Below are 18,909 nucleotides of genomic sequence, written 5' to 3' on the forward strand. Positions count from 1 at the left end.
GGACCATTCCTCGTATCACTCATTCATTCATCCATTTCTCCAGAGACACTAATAATCCACATACAATGGTTCATTTCAAGCCCTTGTTCTCACCTCGATATGACATAGTTATCACTTTGGTTTGTATTTCCATTTCATAGCTCAGCATGAGCACTGTTAGAGGACCCTGGATGGTACTAACCCACCGTCATAGTCACCGTTAACCCCAGCATTACAGCCACGCTAGTTTAGCATCTTTCTGGGGTGGCTGTCATGTTGATGGCCTTCAGGACACTTTCATGGCCTTGTCATGATCATGTTAGCATGTTCACAGCAAGTTCTTTCCTTCAGGGCCACTCTCTCCACACTTCCAGTGTTTTTTTTCTGCATGCATCCAGGGCATCGTTCCATTTTCACAAAGCCTTCTGTTTCTCCTGCTTTCAGCTGGAACCCTAGCCCCATGAGAGTCAATGTTAGCTTGTTAGCTTCTTCTGTCAGGCAGAAACCATGGGGCTAATGTTCTTGCTCTTTTTCTCCTCCACAGTCAGTCCTTCAACCATCCCTCCATCCCCGCTCCTGATCTGTTGTTTTTATTTATGTGATTAACTGATGCCTTGACTAACGTGTTTGTCTCGCTGTCTGTGCGGCTCAGTGCCGCCGGTTTTCAGGCAGAAAATCACCCCCATGGAGATAAACGTCGGCGGACACGCCAAGTTCGAATGTGAGATTGAAGACACTCCGAGTGTGACCTTCAAATGGTACAAATCTGGTGCTGAGATCAGACAGAGTGAGAAGTATCGAATCACCAGCTGCCACACCGGGTCGTCTCTGGAGCTCCTGAACCCGGTGAAGGCCGACAGTGGCGAGTACAGCTGCAGGGCCTCCAACCAGCACGGCACGTCCAGCTGCGCCGCCTCGCTCATCGTCACTGGTGAGAGCCCAATGGGAATCTTTTCCTTCATTGCAGCTCATGTGTGTTGGGAGAGAGAATTATGTCCATCCTGAATTGTCATGTGGTTGTATTGAGGAAGGATTGCTCTGACAATTTAGTCCCGTTTGATGAGGTCGGTTATTTTCTCTGATCCACCCAGCTGGACAGGACAGAGTGTTTGTGATGTTGGTTTGTTCTTCAAACATGTTAAAATGCTCTGTATGTTCTACCTGCTCCATAGAGATGTACCCGCCAGTATTTGTATCAAAACCAGAGCCAATGACCTTATATGTGGGCAAACAGGCCATCTTCCAGTGCTCTCTCACTGGATCTTCACCCATGGAGGTTGTCTGGCACAAGGACAACATAGCCATCTCCTCTGAAGGGAACTATGTCATGAAGTGTGAAAAGAACAGGTATTCTCTTCACATTAAACGGTTGGAGCTGAGCGATCAAGGGGTGTACCTGTGCAAGGCCTCCAACGGTGTGGGCACGGCCATGTTCACCACCGAGCTGAAGGTGATCAAACAGCCGAGCTTCGTTAGGAGCTGCGAGCCGTTGTCGGCTGCTGTGAACCAGCAGCTGAGGCTGGAGTGCCAGGTGGACGAGGACACGGGAGTGACCGTCACCTGGACCAGGGACGGTAAAAAGGTCCACCAGAGCATGGATTGTAAACTGTCCTTTGAGGACAAGGTGGCTGTTCTTGAGATTCCCAAGTCCAAGCTGAAGGACTGTGGGAAGTATGTGTGCACAGCTACGAATGAGGCTGGGAGCTCCTCCTGTGAGGCTGTGGTAACGGTTCAAGGTAAGATCTTCATGGTGAAAGCTTCAGTAGATGTTCAGAAGCTGGTGGTTTTACTGCACGCTGCTGCTAACACCGCTCACCGGTGTCCTCTGGTTCTGTATTCCTTCACTCTTCTCTGTGGGTCACCACTTCCTGTTTGTAAGTCTTTGTATTTCTGAACTGAACACTCTTTCAGAGCCTCCATCTTTTGTCAAGAAAATGGAGCCTAAGATCACCTGGAAACAGGGGGCATCTGCACGCTTACAATGCAGTGTTAAAGGATCCCCCGAACTTCACATCCACTGGTTCTGGAATGAACGCGAGCTCAGTGATGGAGAAAAATATAAAATGTCTTTTAAAGGCGGAGTAGCTGCTGTGGAGATCATGAACCTGGTGGTCACAGACAGCGGCACTTACACCTGCGAGGTGTCCAACAACGCCGGCAGCGAGGGCTGCAGCACGGTTATAGCAGTGAAAGGTTTGTCCTGTCTTTCATCAACATCCAGCTCAGGAGCTCATCCAGCTTTAGGAGGTCTTTGGTAGAAACTGACACACTTTAACCCTGTGACATCCAGAACCACCGTCCATTAGAAAAGACCTGCAGACGGTGGAGGCGGTGAAGGGAGCCGCAGCTCAGATGGAGTGTGAGATCAGAGGAACTTCCCCCTTTGAAATCAATTGGTTGAAAAATAAGAAAGCAATCACAAGTGATCAGAAGTATAAAATAATCTCAGAAGATTCTCTGTCGAGGCTGGAGATCCGGAGCTTTGAGAGTGCAGATGTTGGAGATTATCAGTGTGTTATATCCAACGATGTGGGGAAGGTCAGCACCAAGGCCTCGGCCAAGCTGAAAGGTCAGTACAGCTGCTGTTAGCTGAGAGCGGACCTCCTTTCAGACCTGACTTTACCTTTGTCTTCTCGTAGAACCACCGACTTTCTCAAAGAGAGTTGAGAGTGTAACAGCGGTGCTGGGAAACACGGTGAAGCTGCAGGGAACCGTTAAGGGTTCAGCTCCCATCACCGTCAAATGGACCAAAGACTCTGAGATGCTCAGAGACGATGACCCAAATATCAGGATGCTGTTTGAGAATAACGTTGCTAGCTTGTCCATAACATCGGTGGCCATCAGCCACGGCGGCACATATTCCTGCCAGGCAGAGAATGAAGCAGGGCAGCAGAAATGTGAGGCCACCCTCACTGTCCAAGGTCAGAAACAGTTCCATCTTGCTGACTAAACTGTGTGGACGTCCACAGCTTCTTTCTCTTAATAAATTATAGATCTGTCTCATACTAGAACCTGCCAGAATCGTAGAACCCGCCGAGTCCATCAGTGTGACTGCAGGGGATTCAGCCACATTGGAGTGCATGATCTCTGGAAGCCCCGAACTCAAAGTGAAGTGGTTTAAAGATGGGAAGGAGATGATCAGTGGCCGTAAATATAAGATGAGTCTGAAGGAGAACGTGGCCACCATGAAGATCCTCTCAGCGGAGAGAGGAGACACTTCGGAGTTCAGGATGGAGGTGTCCAATAAAGTCGGGAAGGACCAGTGCACATGCTCAGTCACGGTTTTAGGTTAGCTCCAGGTTTCTGTAGATACTAAATAACCTCTTAACTCAACCACAGAGTCTGACCTAGTCCTTTGTTTTAGTCCTGGTTTTTAACTTAGACCTGGGACTTAACTTTGTCCCATGTCAGACTTAGGTGTCTGTCATACTCCTGGAATCTAACTTACTCCTGGTCTAATTTAGACCTGGTTTTAATTTACTACTGAATGTAACTTAGACCTGGATCTAACTTAATCTTACTCTAGCCTATACCTGGGTCTGACTTAGTCATGGTCTAACTTATTCCTAGGTTTAACTTAATCTTGGCTGTAAGTTACATCTGGTTTAACTTATTCCTAGATGTAACCTAGTCATGGGTCTGACTTAGTCCTGGTCTAACATAATCCTGGGTTTAGCATACTCCTAGTCTGACTTAGTCCTGGGTATAATGTACTCCTGGGTGTAACTTAGCCCTGGTCTAATTTAGTCTGTTTATTCCTGAGTAACCTAGTCCTCAGTTTGAATTAGTCCTGGTTTAACAAAGTCCTGGGCTTTACTTAGTCCTTGGTGTAACTTAGTCCTAGGTCGGACTTAGTCCGGGTCAGACTTTGTCCTTGGTTTAACTGAGTCCTGACTAACTTAGTCTTAGTCTCAGTCAGTTATTTTCCAAACTGAGTTAACATTTTTTCTTCAACAACCAGATCGGATAATGCCTCCGACTTTCACCAAATCCCTGAAAAGAATAGACGGGAATGTTGGACACGACGTGTCCCTGGACTGTAAGGTGTCCGGGTCCCAACCAATGACCGTAGTTTGGTTCAAGGACGAGCAGGAAGTCCAGTCTGGCGCGAAACTCCAGGCGGAGTTCAAAGATGGTTCTGCCACGCTGAGAGTCGCTCGGCTGGAGAAGGCTGACTCCGGAGTTTACATGTGCAGAGCCAGCAACTCCGCCGGCTCTAAAGAAACCAGCGGGACGCTCTACGTCAAAGGTCCTTTGTCTGTCCCATGTTGTCTCATGTTGTCCCATCTAGTCTCATACTGTCCCATGTTGTCCCATTGTGTTCCATGTGGTCCCATGTTGCCTCATGTTGTCCCATCTAGTCTCATGTTGTCCCATGTTGTCTCATGTTTTCTCATGCTGTCCCATGTTGCCTCATGTGGTCCCATCTAGTGTCATGTGGTCCCACGTTGTCTCATGTTGTCCCATGTTGTCTCATGTTGTCTCATGTTGTCCCGTGTTGTCCCATTTTGTCCCATGTTGTCTCATTTGGTTTCATTTTGTCTCATGTTGTCCCATTTTGTCCCATATTGTCTCATGTTGTCCCATGTGGTCTCATGTTGTCTCATGTTGTCCCATGTGGTCTCATGTTGTCTCATGTTGTCCCATGTTGTCCCATGTTGTCCCATGTTGTCTCATGTTGTCCCATGTTGTCCCATGTTGTCTCATGTTGTCTCATGTTGTCCCATGTTGTTTCATGTTGTCCCATGTTGTCTCATGTTGTCTCATGTTGTCCCATTTTGTCCCATGTTGTCTCATGTGGTCTCATGTTGTCTCATATTGTCCAGTGTTGTCTCATGTTGTCCCATGTTGTCTCACGTTGTCCCATGTTGTCTCATGTTGTCTCATGTTGTCCCATGTTGTCTCACGTTGTCTCACGTTGTCCCATGTTGTCTCATGTTGTCCCATGTGGTCTCATGTTGTCTCATGTTGTCTCATGTTGTCTCATGTCGTCCCATGTTGTCTCATGTTGTCCCATGTCGTCCCATGTTGTCTCATGTTGTCCCATGTTGTCTCATGTTGTCCCATGTTGTCTCATGTTGTCTCACATTGTCCCATGTTGTCCCATGTTGTCTCACGTTGTCCCATGTTGTCCCATGTTGTCTCATGTTGTCCCATGTTGTCTCATGTTGTCCCATGTTGTCCCACGTTGTCTCACGTTGTCCCATGTTGTCTCATGTTGTCCCATGTTGTCCCATGTTGTCTCACGTTGTCCCATTTTGTCCCATGTGGTCTCATGTTGTCTCATGTTGTCCCATGTGGTCTCATGTTGTCCCATGTTGTCCCATGTCGTCCCATGTCATCCCATGTCGTCCCATGTTGTCCCATGTTGTCTCATGTTGTCTCATGTTGTCCCATGTGGTGCGTGTCAGAAATGAATCCTTGTCCTGTTGCTGGTCTCCAGAGCCTCCCGTGTTTACGGTGAAACCAGACAACCAGGATGTTAATCCAGGAACCACGGTGTCCTTCAGAGCTGTCTTCACCGGGACGGCCCCTCTGGCTGTCCGGTGGTTCAGGGAGGAGAAGGAGGTCCAAACTGGAGGCATGTATTTCATAAAGAAAGACGCCTCCTCCAGCTCTCTGGAGCTTCACTCTGTGAAGCCGAGCGACTCCTCCAGATACACCTGCCAAGTGTCCAACGATGCTGGGAAGGTGGACTGCACCGGCATGCTCTTTGTGAAAGGTGCCCGTCTCCAGCTGCATGTCTCTACCATGTGACACTAACCTGTCTTCTGTCTCGTAACCGGTCTTAACCTCTTCTCTCAGAGCCTCCCGTCTTTGTGAGGAAGATGGATGCGACCAAGCTGGTCACCAGCGGCACTTCGGCCAGGCTGGAGTGCACAGTGACGGGCAGCCCCGTCATTTCTTTCAGATGGTTGAAGGATGAGATGGAGATCAGCTCGGGTCCCAGACACACCATCAGCTGCACGGACGTAGAGGCAGCTCTGGAGGTGGCCCAGTGTTCGGCAGAGGACAGTGGAGAGTATGTGTGTGTGGCGTTCAGTGATGCCGGCAGTGACCGTTGCTGCAGCACGGTGACGGTCAAAGGTCTGTTGGTGTGAAGATGTTCCTGACCTTGGTTTTTAGTGTCATTAGGATGCAGCCAGAGTCTCAGAATTTGACCTGTTGTCTTGTAGAACCGCCTCTGTTTGTGCGTAGCCTGGAGCCCAGAGATGTGGTGAAAGGTTCTGAGATGATGATGGAGTGCCAGGTCTCTGGTTCTGCCCCCTTCACTGTGACCTTCTACAAAAACTCTAAAGTGATCCGAAATGATAAGAGGCACAGGATCATGGTGAAGGAGGACCTGCTGGTCCTGCAGGTTCAGGCCGTGGAGGCCTCGGATGTCGGTTTGTACCAGTGCACGGTTGAGAACGAAGTGGGCAGAACGTCCTGTGAATGTCACGTAACCCTGAAAGGTTGGTTTTATCTCCTGACCTTGTTTTTGTAATGTAGAGCTCAGTTTTCTGCTCAGTCTGAGGAGGTTTTAAGACACGCAGTCAGTCTGAGTTTCACCCAAAGCTCCATGTTCATGTTGGTTTTTTAAACTGTACCAGAGGGTCCGTCATGCAGGACACACGGGAATAAAACTGCTGCTTCCTTCTGCTAAAGAAAGAAAAACCCAGAAAAATCTGCAGTTGTAAAAACGATGCTTCAGATCTTGTAATAAGGTGAGACCTCAGTACCTGTCCACAGGTACGTGGACTCCTCGTGGCTGTCTCAGGTCTGAAGGGTCAGCCAGAGGACTCAGACTAAGCTTGGGCGCACGTTTGGCTCCAGGCGGTGTTGTGATTTAACCGTAACCCAGACAGATTGACGCCACCGCAGCCTCCATGTCTGAACGTAGACCCAGAAAGGTTGTCTGGCCTGTCCAGAGGACATTAACCCGGATCGTCTGTTTACCCCCCACCCCCAGAATGTCCTACAAGCATCTTTTTATTTGATCTCCTTTTTTTTATCCCATTATTTTATTTATTATTTATGTATTTACTGTTATGAATTTATTTAATAGCATTTCATTTCATTCCAGTCTTTTATTTTTCTCCAGATTTTTTACTGTATTTATTGAGTCTTTATATAATTGTTAATTATTAATGACTAAATTCTGGCGTTAAAGGGTTAAATCCACTTTGGCTCAAACAGATGAGCCAGAACCGTCAGAGACCGGTGAGGGTTTTCCTTTCTTTAATGGAAGGGACCAACAGACCTGTCCAGGTGTTTAAGTTGCGTTTAAATTCCTCACCTGGATCAGGAGCTTCCAGCTGATTTGTCCAAATGTTTGCATCAGGGATGGTTCTGAGATAACAACATGACACCTGCTTCCCTCGTAGAAGCCCCATCATTTGTCCGAAAGCTGGAGAACCTGAGCTCGGTGGTGGGCAGCGATGTCCGCCTGCAGTGCACGCTGAAGGGCTCCGAGCCCGTGTCCGTGTCCTGGCTGAAGGACAACCACGAGCTGAAAGAGGCCGAAAACGTTCACGTCTCATACGAGAACGGCAGCGCTGTGCTGAGCATCAGCAGCTTACAGAAGCAGCATGGAGGCAGGTACTCCTGCCAGGCGCAGAACCAGGCCGGCAGCCAGACCTGCTCCGCCGAGCTGACCGTCAAAGGTTCGTCCCAGCTCCCTCCTAACGCCGACCAGCATGAGGGCCTCGCTTTGCTCCACTTTAATCACAGTCTGGTCAGGGTCCAGTAAAAATCTGCCTAGACCAGAGACGTCAGACTCATCCCAGTCCAGGTTCCAGTCTGGTCTGCAGCGGGTGGGACCAGTAAAACACCAGCACGATGACCAGAAATCATGTTTTAATACAAACACACACCTCGTCCACGTCTTCACGTTTAATAAACGATCCTTTTAGAAAATATTAGCAACCTGAAATCTATATTTTACCTCACTTTTATCTATTTTATTAAATTCATTTTGATTTATTTTCATATTGTAATTATATTAATTTTATTTATACAAAATATTTGTAAAATGAATTTTTTTATATATTTGTAAATAAAAATATAGATTTATTAAAAGAATGGCATAAATTTAAAGTTTTTTGTAAAATATATTTATGAAATTAAATGTACAGTTTATTAATATATTTATTAACTTGATACCATATTTATAAACTTATTATAAACATATTTTTATTCATATTCATTTTGTTTAATAATTTTTTATATATTGTGTCGATATTAAATATAAAAAGATTTATTTTAGGTCAATTTAGATAAACAGCATGTTAATTAACTAAATATAAATAGATGTTTTTATACATTTATTTTTGCATTTTTAAACTTATAAATTGTATTTATTTTCATTAATTCAGTACTTTTTGTCAATAAATGATTTATCATCTTTATTTGACGTTTTTATATTCACTCATTAAACGAGCATTAAAACCAGAACCAGCCATTAAAATCTGCAGGATGGAGAAGCTCTGGCCCTCTGCTGGGCCGGTTTTGGCCCCAGGGCCGTATGTTTCACACCCCTGGTTTAGCTCAAGCTGACTGTTTTGCTTGACATCCCAGAACCGGCAAAGGTCACAGAGGAGGCCAAGTCCATCAGTGTGACTCAGGGGGACCCGGCCACGCTGGAGGCCCGGTTCTCCGGCACCAGGCCGCTGAAGGCCCGCTGGCTGAAGGCCGGCGAGGAGCTGACATCGGGCCAGAGGTACAAAGTTCGGAGCTCAGAGTCCAGCTCTGTGCTCAAGATTATCAAAACGGAGAAAAGAGACAGCGGCGAATACATGTTTGAGGTTTCTAATGATGTGGGCCAAAGTTCTTGTGAGGCCTCGCTCACCATCCTGGGTCAGTTCTCCCCGTCTCCAGAAGAATCCGTGGTTTGGGGTGTTTATCCGGTCCAGCTTCGATCATTAACGGCTGTTTCCTTCTTTCCACGTTAGATCAAATCATTCCTCCATCTTTTACCAGGAAGCTGAAGCAGGTGGAAGGTATTAAAGGCTCATTCGCTCACCTGGAGTGTCTGGTGTCTGGTTCCCTGCCCATAACCCTGCAGTGGTACAAAGACAAGCGGGAAATCCAGACCCACGACAAACACAAATGCACCTTCTTTGAGAACGTTGCTTCTCTGGAGATCTCAGATCTTAGCGGTAAAGATGGCGGCAGCTACACCTGCATGGCGACTAACAAAGCGGGGACCGTCCAGTGCTCCGGGACCTTGTTGGTCAAAGGTTTGTAGTCTTTAACTGGAGGTTTCTGACTGGAGCTCAGCTTTCTAAAGACTTGTTTCTCTTCCAGAACCGCCGTTTATTCTAGAAAAGCCCGAGTCCATGAGCATTTTACCGGGCTCAAAGGTCCGGTTGAGCGTTCTGCTCTCCGGCACGCCGCCGCTGAACATCCGATGGTTTAAACAGCAGAAGGAGGTTGTATCCAGCGCCGACTGCTGCGTGACCAAAGACAACTCCTCCAGCTGTCTGGAGCTCTTCTTCGCTAAAAGCTGCGATTCTGGGGAATATGTGTGTGAGATCCAGAACGATGTGGGCTCGGCTTCCTGCCAGGCCACGCTCTTCGTCAAAGGTCCTTATCTCGTTCATTAATCTCTGGTCCTAACATGGTTCCAGCGTACAGCTGGGGGGGTGTAAACACACAGCATCGCTTCAGTGGTGCAAACTCACCATCTATTTGGTTTCAGGCTCTAAACAGGAGCCGGGTTTACACCTTATCCTAATTTAATACCTACCAATAGAAATTTCTTCTTTCACTCTTCTTTCCCACAATGAGCTCTGACCATGAAGGAGCTCCTGAATCCCGTCCAATCAAAACCATCAGATGCTTTACACCCCTGCAGCTGTACTCTCCATCAGTGCTCCAAACAGCTCAGTAACGGTTCTGTTGGGTTTTATCTGGTTTCTCAGAGCCTCCTACGTTCACTCGAACCCCGCCCCGGGTGTCCGTGGTGCGTCCCGCTCAGAATAAGGTCTTTGAGTGTCAGGTGACTGGCACACCTGAGATAGACATCTACTGGTTCAAGGAAGGCTGCGAGATCAGCCCTGGCGACCACTACAAGCTAGCCTTCGTTAACTCTGTGGCCACGCTGGAAGTGTGTTCGGCTGACGCCAAAGATGGAGGCGTTTACTACTGCGAGGCGCGCAATGAGGCCGGCAGTGAGAGCTGCAGCATGGAGCTGAAGGTCAAAGGTCAGTGGAGCTAAATCTGGACGCTCACGTGGTAGAGATGTTCTGGTCCATGGAGCTTAAAGGCAGCCAGACTCTGACATGTAGAGCAGAAGTAACTGCAGAGGATTTCTGTGACGGTTTGTCTTCTCCCGCCTCAGAGCCGCCGTCATTTATTAAAGAACCGACTCCGGCTGATGTTGTGAAAGGGTCCAGCTCCTGTTTTCAGTGTCAGGTTGCTGGGACCGGTCCGTTTGAGATCACATGGCACAAAGATGGAAAGGAGCTCAAGCCCAGTGCTAAACATGGCTTCTCCCAGGTGAGCGGCACCTTGGGCCTGGAGGTGCAGAAATGTGACGCTATAGATGTCGGTGAATACCAGTGCACCGTCGCTAACGAGGTGGGGAGCTGTAGCTGTAACACCACCCTGAGCCTCAAAGGTTGGTCCCATCACAACTACTATTTATTTCAATTTATTAGATTTTTATTTTATCTAATGACTTTTAAATTAATTCACTTGAATTGAACTTTTTGTGGTGAAATCTGACCGTTGAACCTTTTCTTTGCTGTGTATTTATTAATGTTTGCCAGAGCCGCCGTGGTTTAGCCGGAGGACAGAGAGCAGTGTTGCTGTTCTGGGTAAACAGGCTGAGTTTCAGTGTGTGGTGGTGGGCTCGCCCACGCTCTCTGTTCAGTGGCAGAAGGATGAGAACTGGATCCTGGAGGATCCAAAGATTGACAGAACATTTGAGAACAATGTGGCGACTCTCAGGATTCCCGCCTGTGAGGCGATTCATGCTGGAAAATACACCTGCCAGGTGGTGAATGAGGCGGGGCAGGATAAATGCTCGGCCAGCCTCACGGTGCAAGGTAACCTGTGGTCAACCAGTCCTGGTTAGCAGTGTGAGGTGAGAAGGTGAGTAAAGGTGTGACTCTGTTTGCGTTGTAGAGCCTCCTCAGATCACAGAGCAACCTGAGGTGATGCAGGTGACGGTGGGGGACCCGGTCAGCCTGGATTGTAAGGTGAAAGGCTCTCCCGAGCTCAGGGTGAGGTGGCTGAAGGACGGCAGGGAGCTTCAGTCCATCCGGCAGCACAAGCTGATGTTTGAGAACAACGTGAGCAGTCTGAAGATCCAGGCGGCTCAGAGAGCGGACGAAGGAGAATACGTGTTTGAGGTGGAGAACCACATCAGCAGCTGCTCCTGCAGAGTCCGGCTGCTGGTCTTAGGTCGGTGTGACGGACATGGCTGCCGCTCCGCTGCGCCTCCTCCTGACTTCGTCTCATTTCCTTCTTCCTGTTGTCTTGGTAACAGAACAAGTGATCGGGCCGAGCTTCATCAAGCCGCTGCTAGACATGCAGGAGGTTCTGGGCTCCTTCGTTCAGATCTGCTGTAAAATCTCCGGCTCCCTCCCCATTTCGGTGGAGTGGCAGAAAGACGGCCGGAAAATCTCCAGTGGCGTTAAACACAAACTCGTCCAGCAGGACAACTCTGTTTCCATGGAGATGGAGCAGCTGGAGAGATCTGACGCAGGAAGTTACTCCTGCAGGCTGACCAACGCAGCAGGAAGCTGCAAGTGCAGCTGCTCCCTCAGGGTCAAAGGTCAGCTCCTGAGCCTCTCTGTAACCCCACACCAAGGTGAGTAGATCTTTAACCCGGTCCGTCTTGTCGTCTTCAGAGCCTCCCAGCTTTGTGACGCCGCCGGAGTCGCAGGCAGCTCTTCCCAACGCCGCCATGCGCTTCAGAAGCACGTTTAAAGGCACGCCACCATTCACAGTCAGATGGTTCAAGGATGACTCTGAGCTCATGACTGGACCCGCCTGTTTCACGGGTCAGGACGAGACGTCCTGCTTCTTAGAGCTGTACTCGGTGTCCATTGGCCAGAGCGGCGTTTACTCCTGCCAAGTCAGCAACGAGGCTGGCTCGGTCCGCAGCAGCGCCGAGCTGACCGTCAAAGGTTGGGAAGCAGCTTCTGGATCAGCTTCTTTCACCTCATCCATAAAGCTCTCACCTCTTTGTGTTGCATCTCCTGCTAACCCATCACCATCCGCTCATTCGCCGCCTGCTTCCCATCTCTTCCTGGAGTTTTCCTTCCTGCTTCCGGCTGCTAACGTTTCTGTGTTTTGGCTTTCCAGAACCACCCGAGTTTGTGCTGAAACTTCCCACCACTAAGTTTGTGAAACGGGGCGAATCGCTCCGTTTGGAGTGTAGAGTCAGTGGCACCGCCCCTCTGACAACCACCTGGTACAAACATGACACCAGGGTCTCGGACGGGGGCAGCTACAGGACCCAGTTTTCCGACTCGGTGGCGGTCCTGGAGCTGCTGTCCAGCAGCTTCGATGATGATGGAGTTTACAGCTGTGAAGCTCAGAACGATGCTGGCAGCGTTAGCTGCAGCACCACGCTAACGGTCAAAGGTCAGCCTCTCTGACGTCATCACTCACCGTCTGATGCTCCCGCTGCTTAAAGCTGGTATCCGTAACAGCTGGAATTCCTTCATTTTTCCATCTTCACTTTGGTCTGATGAAAAATGTTCAATTATTCTGTCCCATCATCACGTTAACCAAACTAAACCTTTTCAAACCCACTTTCTCCCAATAATATTCCCACTTAACTCTGACAAGCTCTCTGTAAACCACCTGCCATCTTAACTGCAGCTCCAACAGAGCCCCTAACAGCTTCTCCCACAGTCCCCCAAATCACCTTTCACACTAAAAATAGATATTTAAGTTAAAAATTTCACATCTGCCCCCAAATGAGTCCTTACAACCACCTTCATCCTTCCCTCCACCACATTTCTCCATCCTAACTCCAGAATTAACTCCAATCTCTAAACTCCCAACAGCTCAGACAGGAACAACTCCGTCTTAGTTTTACTACCCAAAAAAAATCATTTCCACAGAGATTCTAATACAAACTTCTGTTCCCATCATTTCTCCATAATTCACTAATAAATCCGGCCGATTTTCCACCAGTAATAAGTTAACACAACTAACTGCAGCTAGCAGATGATCTGACAGAGAGGACGCCATCGTAGTTGGTCAGTGTGTTTTTGGGTCGTTGGATTTTCCGATCAGAGGTGAGTATTAAACAAAACAAACGTGTATTTTAGTTGTTGTTAACAAAAAGGCTGAAAATGAACTAATTTTGGTTTTAAAGTCTGTTGAACTAAAAATAAAATCACTAAAATACCTAATTAAAAAAAGATTGTATTTTCAGACAGTAAATGATGGTTGGTGGTACGGGACGGGTCAGGATGGGTCGGTACGGGACGGGTTGGTATGGGACAGGTCGGGACGGGACGGGTTGGTACGGGACGGGTTGGTACGGGACGGGTTGGTATGGGACAGGTCTGGACGGGTTGATACGGGACGGGTCGGTATGGGACGGGTTGGTATGGGACAGGTCGGTACGGGAGGGGTCAGTACGGGACGGGTTGGTACGGGACGGGTTGGTATGGGACAGGTTGGGACGGGTTGGTACAGGACAGGTCGGTACGGGACAGGTCGGTACGGGATGGGTCAGTACGGGACGGGTTGGTACGTGACGGGTTGGTATGGGACAGGTTGGGACAGGTTGGTACGGGACGGGTTGGGACGGGTTGGTATGGGACGGGTTGGTATGGGACAGGTTGGGACAGGACAGGTCGGTACGGGACAGGTTGGGACGGGTTGGTACAGGACAGGTCGGTATGGGACAGGTCGGGACGGGTCGGTATGGGACGGGTTGGTATGGGACAGGTCGGTACGGGATGGGTCAGTACGGGACAGGTTGGTACGGGACGGGTTGGTATGGGACAGGTCGGGACGGGTTGGTACAGGACAGGTCGGTACGGGACAGGTTGGGACGGGTTGGTACAGGACAGGTTGGTACAGGACAGGTCGGTACGGGACAGGTTGGGACGGGTTGGTACAGGACAGGTCGGTACAGGACAGGTCGGGACGGGTTGGTACAGGACAGGTCGGTACGGGACAGGTTGGGACGGGTTAGTACGGGACAGGTCGGGATGGGTCGGTATGGGACGGGTCGGGTCACGAAGGGACAGGACGGGTCGGTTCGGGACAGGTTGGGACGGGACAGGTCGGGAGGAGTCGGTACAGGACTGGATGGTATGGGGTGGAGCTTGATACGCTGCAATCCACTGATTGGTGGAAAGCTCCATGTTTAAAGCCACATGCCAAGAAGAACCCCAATATCCAACTTCATTTGACCTCAATCTGGCCCAAATGAGCAGTTTTTGTTTGGCCCAATTTTGGCCCTGAATCACAGTGTTGACTAAATGTGAGTGTAGCTGCCAAAATTCAGTCATGTGACCACATGTGGCCCACAAGGAAGGTTTCCCATCTTAGGACCACTTCTGGCCCGCACAACACTTTCCAGTGCCATAACTGAGCCATGAGTGCCAGAAGTAGCCCGGAAACTTGCCCCAAACGTGTCTCCTACCTGGACGTAAACACCAGCTGCTGAATGTCCTCCGTCCTCCTCCTTCGTCATGTTCTTTTTCGTTCTGATTCAAGGAAGGCGTCGCACCACTATGATGTCATTCTGTTATGTAGCTACGCATCTATCGCTATCTAGCTGGTACCTCACCTACCAGGTAAAGGTACGTTGCTGTGGAAACAGATCAGGGTTTACCAAACCAAATCGCCTCATCTGAGCTGGGCGCGAATGTTAGCTAACCCTTTTATAAGAACTAGTTTTACACAGTAAAATGTCACTGGAACCCGACTCAGAAATGAGTCTGCAGGGATTTCTATCGGAAGTGGGAGGAAAAATATGATAAATATGATATGAAAGCACGGTAAAACTGGTTGTTGATTTTTAGTTAGTAATTTAGTGATTTATTCAAGTCATTTTCAGCCTTTTTATAAATTACATTTTAACATTTAAAAGGTACAAAGTCTCAAATTTAATTTTTACTTTTCTTGTTTTTTTTAATAATCCAACAACCCAAACCTTCACTGGCCTCCACAGAGTCTAACCCCCCCAACAACTTCACCATCTTAACGCCAACCTTCCAAACTTCATATTTCCATCATTCACTAATAAAATCATCTCATTCTCCAACCTGAATCACTACGTTAACACGACTAACTGCAGCTGGTAACAAGCCAGACTCATCCGGCGCCATTCTGCTGTTACGCCTCTCAGCTTTAACCCTCAGCTGTGGAGACCCCCCACCCCCGTCTGTTCCTCCTTAACCATCTCCTGATCTCTTTGTAGACCCCCCATCGTTTGTGAAAGTAGCTCAGCCCGTGGAAGGGCTGAAGGGGAAGGACGTGAGCTTGTACTGCGAGATGAGCGGTACCGCTCCGTTCCAGGTCACCTGGTTCAAAGACAGGAAGCCTCTGATGGAGAGCAGGAAGTATAAGATGGTGAGCGAGGGCAGCTCGGCTACGCTGCATGTCATTGGGATAGAGGCTTTGGATGCCGGCGAATACGAGTGCAAAGTGTCGAACAGTGTAGGAAGCGACAGCTGCCACACATGGGTTAAACTCAGAGGTCAGTAGTAACTGCGATCAGTCAATGAAATCAGAGTGATCAGATGACTTTGTCACCCTGCTGACTTGCCTTTGCGCTGTTTTTCTCCTCTCCTCAGAGCGGCCATCGTTCGTGAAGAAACTGTCAAACATGACAGTGATACAGGGAGAGGAGGTGACCCTTATGGCCACTGTTACAGGCTCTGAACCCATTACTGTGTCCTGGGTTCAAGACAAGGATCGCATTCTCAGGGACGGTGACAACAGGAAAATCACCTTTGAGAACAACCAGGTTGCACTTACAGTGTTTAAGGCTGATGCGACCACAGGTGGTAGATACACCTGCCAACTCAGAAACGATGCTGGGAGTGTGGAGTGTTTCGCTAACTTGACTGTTTTAGGTTTGTAACCAGATAATTCTCTCTTTCTTTCAGTTTTCTCCTGGCCGCCGTCCTCCTGCAGCTCAGATTAAAAACTTTCTTCTCTGTTCCTTCCAGAACCGGCCAAGATCATAGACAAGCCCGACACCCTGAGAGTGACGGCCGGCGACATGGCTGCCCTCGAGGTCAAAGTGTGCGGGACCCCCGAGCTTGTCCCAAAGTGGTTCAAAGATGGCGTGGAACTGGCCACCGGGAGGAAGTACAAGATCTCCTTCTCTAGGATGATCTCCAGCCTGAACGTGCTCTCCACCGAGAAACTGGACTCTGGAGAATACACCTTCCAGGTTATGAACCAAGTCGGCAAGGACCTGAGTAAAATTAACCTCAGTGTTTTAGGTTGGTGTCTCCGGCATGAAGCTGAGCTTTTATTTAACCAGGAAAAAAAAAACTCCTGAGATTTAAAACGTGTTTAGAGCCTTGCATGGCAGTTTCCGCCATCAGTGTGTGAATGTGTGTGTGAATGGCTGAATGTGGTGTACTTGTAAAGCGCTTTGGATAAAAGCGTTATATAAGTACAGACAATTTACCATTAAAATCTCTTTTACAAGATCAGATAAGCAGTGATAAATACAACATAATAAAACCAAATTAAATCTACATGGAGAAATCAAATAAGAGAATATTAACCCTTTAGAATGTCGTCCTCATAATAACATATAGTATATTTCTACAACCACAAGGTCTCTGAATCCTTTTGGAGTCGTAAAAAAGGAAATTTGTTAAGGCGTCATACTCATCTTAGTTCAGGGACCACATTCAGTGTAGACTGATCTAAACTGGACCGGACCAGGAAAATAAATATGTGTCATATACTCAATAAATAAATATATATATATATATATATATATATATATATATATAAATACACAATGAATACAATAAATACATAAATACATATGTAAATGAGCTAAAATATGGTTGAAACATTTTTTCCAGAAATTCACATTTTCATAAAGGATAGTTAGGATAGTTTTTTTTATTTGATCCTTAACAAAATGCAAAACAATGACGAAAAAAACCCCCAAAATAATTATATGTATCGTTCATTAGCATGTGGTATATCAGCATTATTGTATTGCAAAAGGTGTCCACCAGGGGGCAGAAGAGCAGGATCAGATTGTATACAACAGGGTTTGGAGTAAAGTTTTTACCGTGAAGTGATGCAGTAGGTCAGAAACTGTATGTATCAGAAATTACGTATTAGACTTTAAAGTTTGGAAGAAAAAAAACGTTTTAAAGAGAGAAAGAGGATTGATCATCCAGCAGGACTCTGTGGCTGTAAATGGTGAGAAAAGTTCAAGGAAAAATTATGTTTAGTCCTTTAGACGAGTTTCAAATCAAAGAAGCTTTTCTGGACGATATGAAAGCTGAAGACGAACCTGATCAGAAGATGTAGAGCAGGACATCACTGTATCATCAGCATAGAAAAATTTAATTTGGGAGGGAGAATTCATCTGAAACATTTATTGTTTGTAAATCTTCTGTAGAAGAAGAAACCCATGTTCTGCAGCTGATCTTGGTTTCCCTCCTCTACAGATAAGACCGTTCCTCCAACCTTCTCCAGGAAGCTGAGGGATCTCAACATGGTTGTAGGAGAAGCTGCAGAGATGGAGTGCAAAGTGTCGGGCTCCCCACCGCTCACCATCTCCTGGTACCATGATGGGGAGGAGATAAGAAGCGGGCCGAACTGTGAGCTTTCCTTCAGCGACAACAGCTGCATCCTCAGAGTCCAAACTCTGAAGCTATCTGACTCCGGAGTGTACAGATGTAAAGCCGCCAACAAGGCGGGGTCCAGTGAGACCACGGCCAGCCTGGTGGTCAAAGGTCAGAACCTTTCTGTTGGTCCAGGAATGTCGGTTCTGTTTATATCTCCTCCTCTAACGTTTAAGCCATCTCTTTATTCCAGAACCTCCGTCTTTCGTGGTTCCACCCCAGCCGGTGGAGGCCATGCCTGGCTCCAACGTGACTTTCTCGGCCATGGTGAAAGGCAGTGCGCCGCTCAGACTGAAGTGGTTCAGGGGAACCAAGGAGATCCAGCCAGGACAGGGCTGCGATTTCTCCCTGAAGGATAACCAGGTGATTCTGGAGCTCTACAAAGTGGAGCGTTCCCACGCCGGAGAGTACACCTGTCAGATCATCAACGATGCCGGAAAGGAGAGCTGTCCTGTCAGTCTCACCGTCAAAGGTCCGTCTTCATGGCTTCTGACTGGGAGAATGTTTGTTCTGCGGTTTTAACTAAACATAAGGTTTGTTGTGTCCATCAGAGCCGGCAGTCTTCTCTAAGAAGCTGAAGAACGTGTCGGTGGAGAAAGGAAAACCTTTAACTCTGGAGTGTTCGTACACTGGGACTCCGAAGATCAGCGTGAGCTGGTTCAAAGATGGCCAGCAGATCTTTGCTTCCTACAGATACAACATCACCACCACAGAGAGCTCCTGCATCCTGGAGCATCTGAGCACCGACGACAAGGACGCCGCCGGGAAGTACAGCTGCCAGGTCTCCAACGATGCCGGGAAGGACACGTGTGAGGCGGAAGTCTCCATCCTGGGTTAGTCCTCATGCTGTACACCTGCTGTGCACATAGACCTGGTGCAGCTTGTTTATACAACGCATTTAGAAAGTTCTTCACAGTCAATGAAAAGTTCCAGTCCACAAGATGATGGAAATATCCCAAACAAATCATTTCTGTATGACCACAGCTTGTTCAGGTCCATGATGGACCTCGTAGCTCTGCTTCTGGTTTACAAAACAATAACCCAAACGGCTCCGGTCTACCTCCACTCCTTAATCCAGAGCTACACTCCCTCTCCACAGTTACGCTCTACCAGTGAAAGACGCCTAGTGCTCCCA

At 48.1% G+C, this 18,909-nt stretch overlaps 1 protein-coding gene across 1 annotated transcript in view; it reads left to right on the forward strand.

Moving 5' to 3' along the window:
• ttn.2 (titin, tandem duplicate 2) overlaps positions 1–18,909 on the forward strand; it is a 253,726-nt gene that overhangs the window by 67,354 nt on the left and 167,463 nt on the right. Inside the window, 26 exon segments of the mRNA XM_042002074.1 lie at positions 632–910; positions 1,152–1,715; positions 1,891–2,172; positions 2,270–2,548; positions 2,619–2,900; positions 2,989–3,267; positions 5,423–5,701; positions 5,785–6,066; positions 6,156–6,434; positions 7,347–7,625; positions 8,539–8,817; positions 8,913–9,200; positions 9,268–9,546; positions 9,885–10,166; positions 10,304–10,582; positions 10,734–11,012; positions 11,092–11,370; positions 11,456–11,743; positions 11,820–12,062; positions 12,277–12,558; positions 15,365–15,643; positions 15,741–16,022; positions 16,119–16,397; positions 17,598–17,885; positions 17,968–18,246; positions 18,326–18,607. Coding sequence (XP_041858008.1) covers positions 632–910; positions 1,152–1,715; positions 1,891–2,172; positions 2,270–2,548; positions 2,619–2,900; positions 2,989–3,267; positions 5,423–5,701; positions 5,785–6,066; positions 6,156–6,434; positions 7,347–7,625; positions 8,539–8,817; positions 8,913–9,200; positions 9,268–9,546; positions 9,885–10,166; positions 10,304–10,582; positions 10,734–11,012; positions 11,092–11,370; positions 11,456–11,743; positions 11,820–12,062; positions 12,277–12,558; positions 15,365–15,643; positions 15,741–16,022; positions 16,119–16,397; positions 17,598–17,885; positions 17,968–18,246; positions 18,326–18,607 — 7,551 coding nt within the window.

The sequence above is a fragment of the Melanotaenia boesemani genome, chromosome 12 (assembly GCF_017639745.1).
Source record: "Melanotaenia boesemani isolate fMelBoe1 chromosome 12, fMelBoe1.pri, whole genome shotgun sequence".
Lineage (NCBI taxonomy): Eukaryota > Metazoa > Chordata > Actinopteri > Atheriniformes > Melanotaeniidae > Melanotaenia > Melanotaenia boesemani.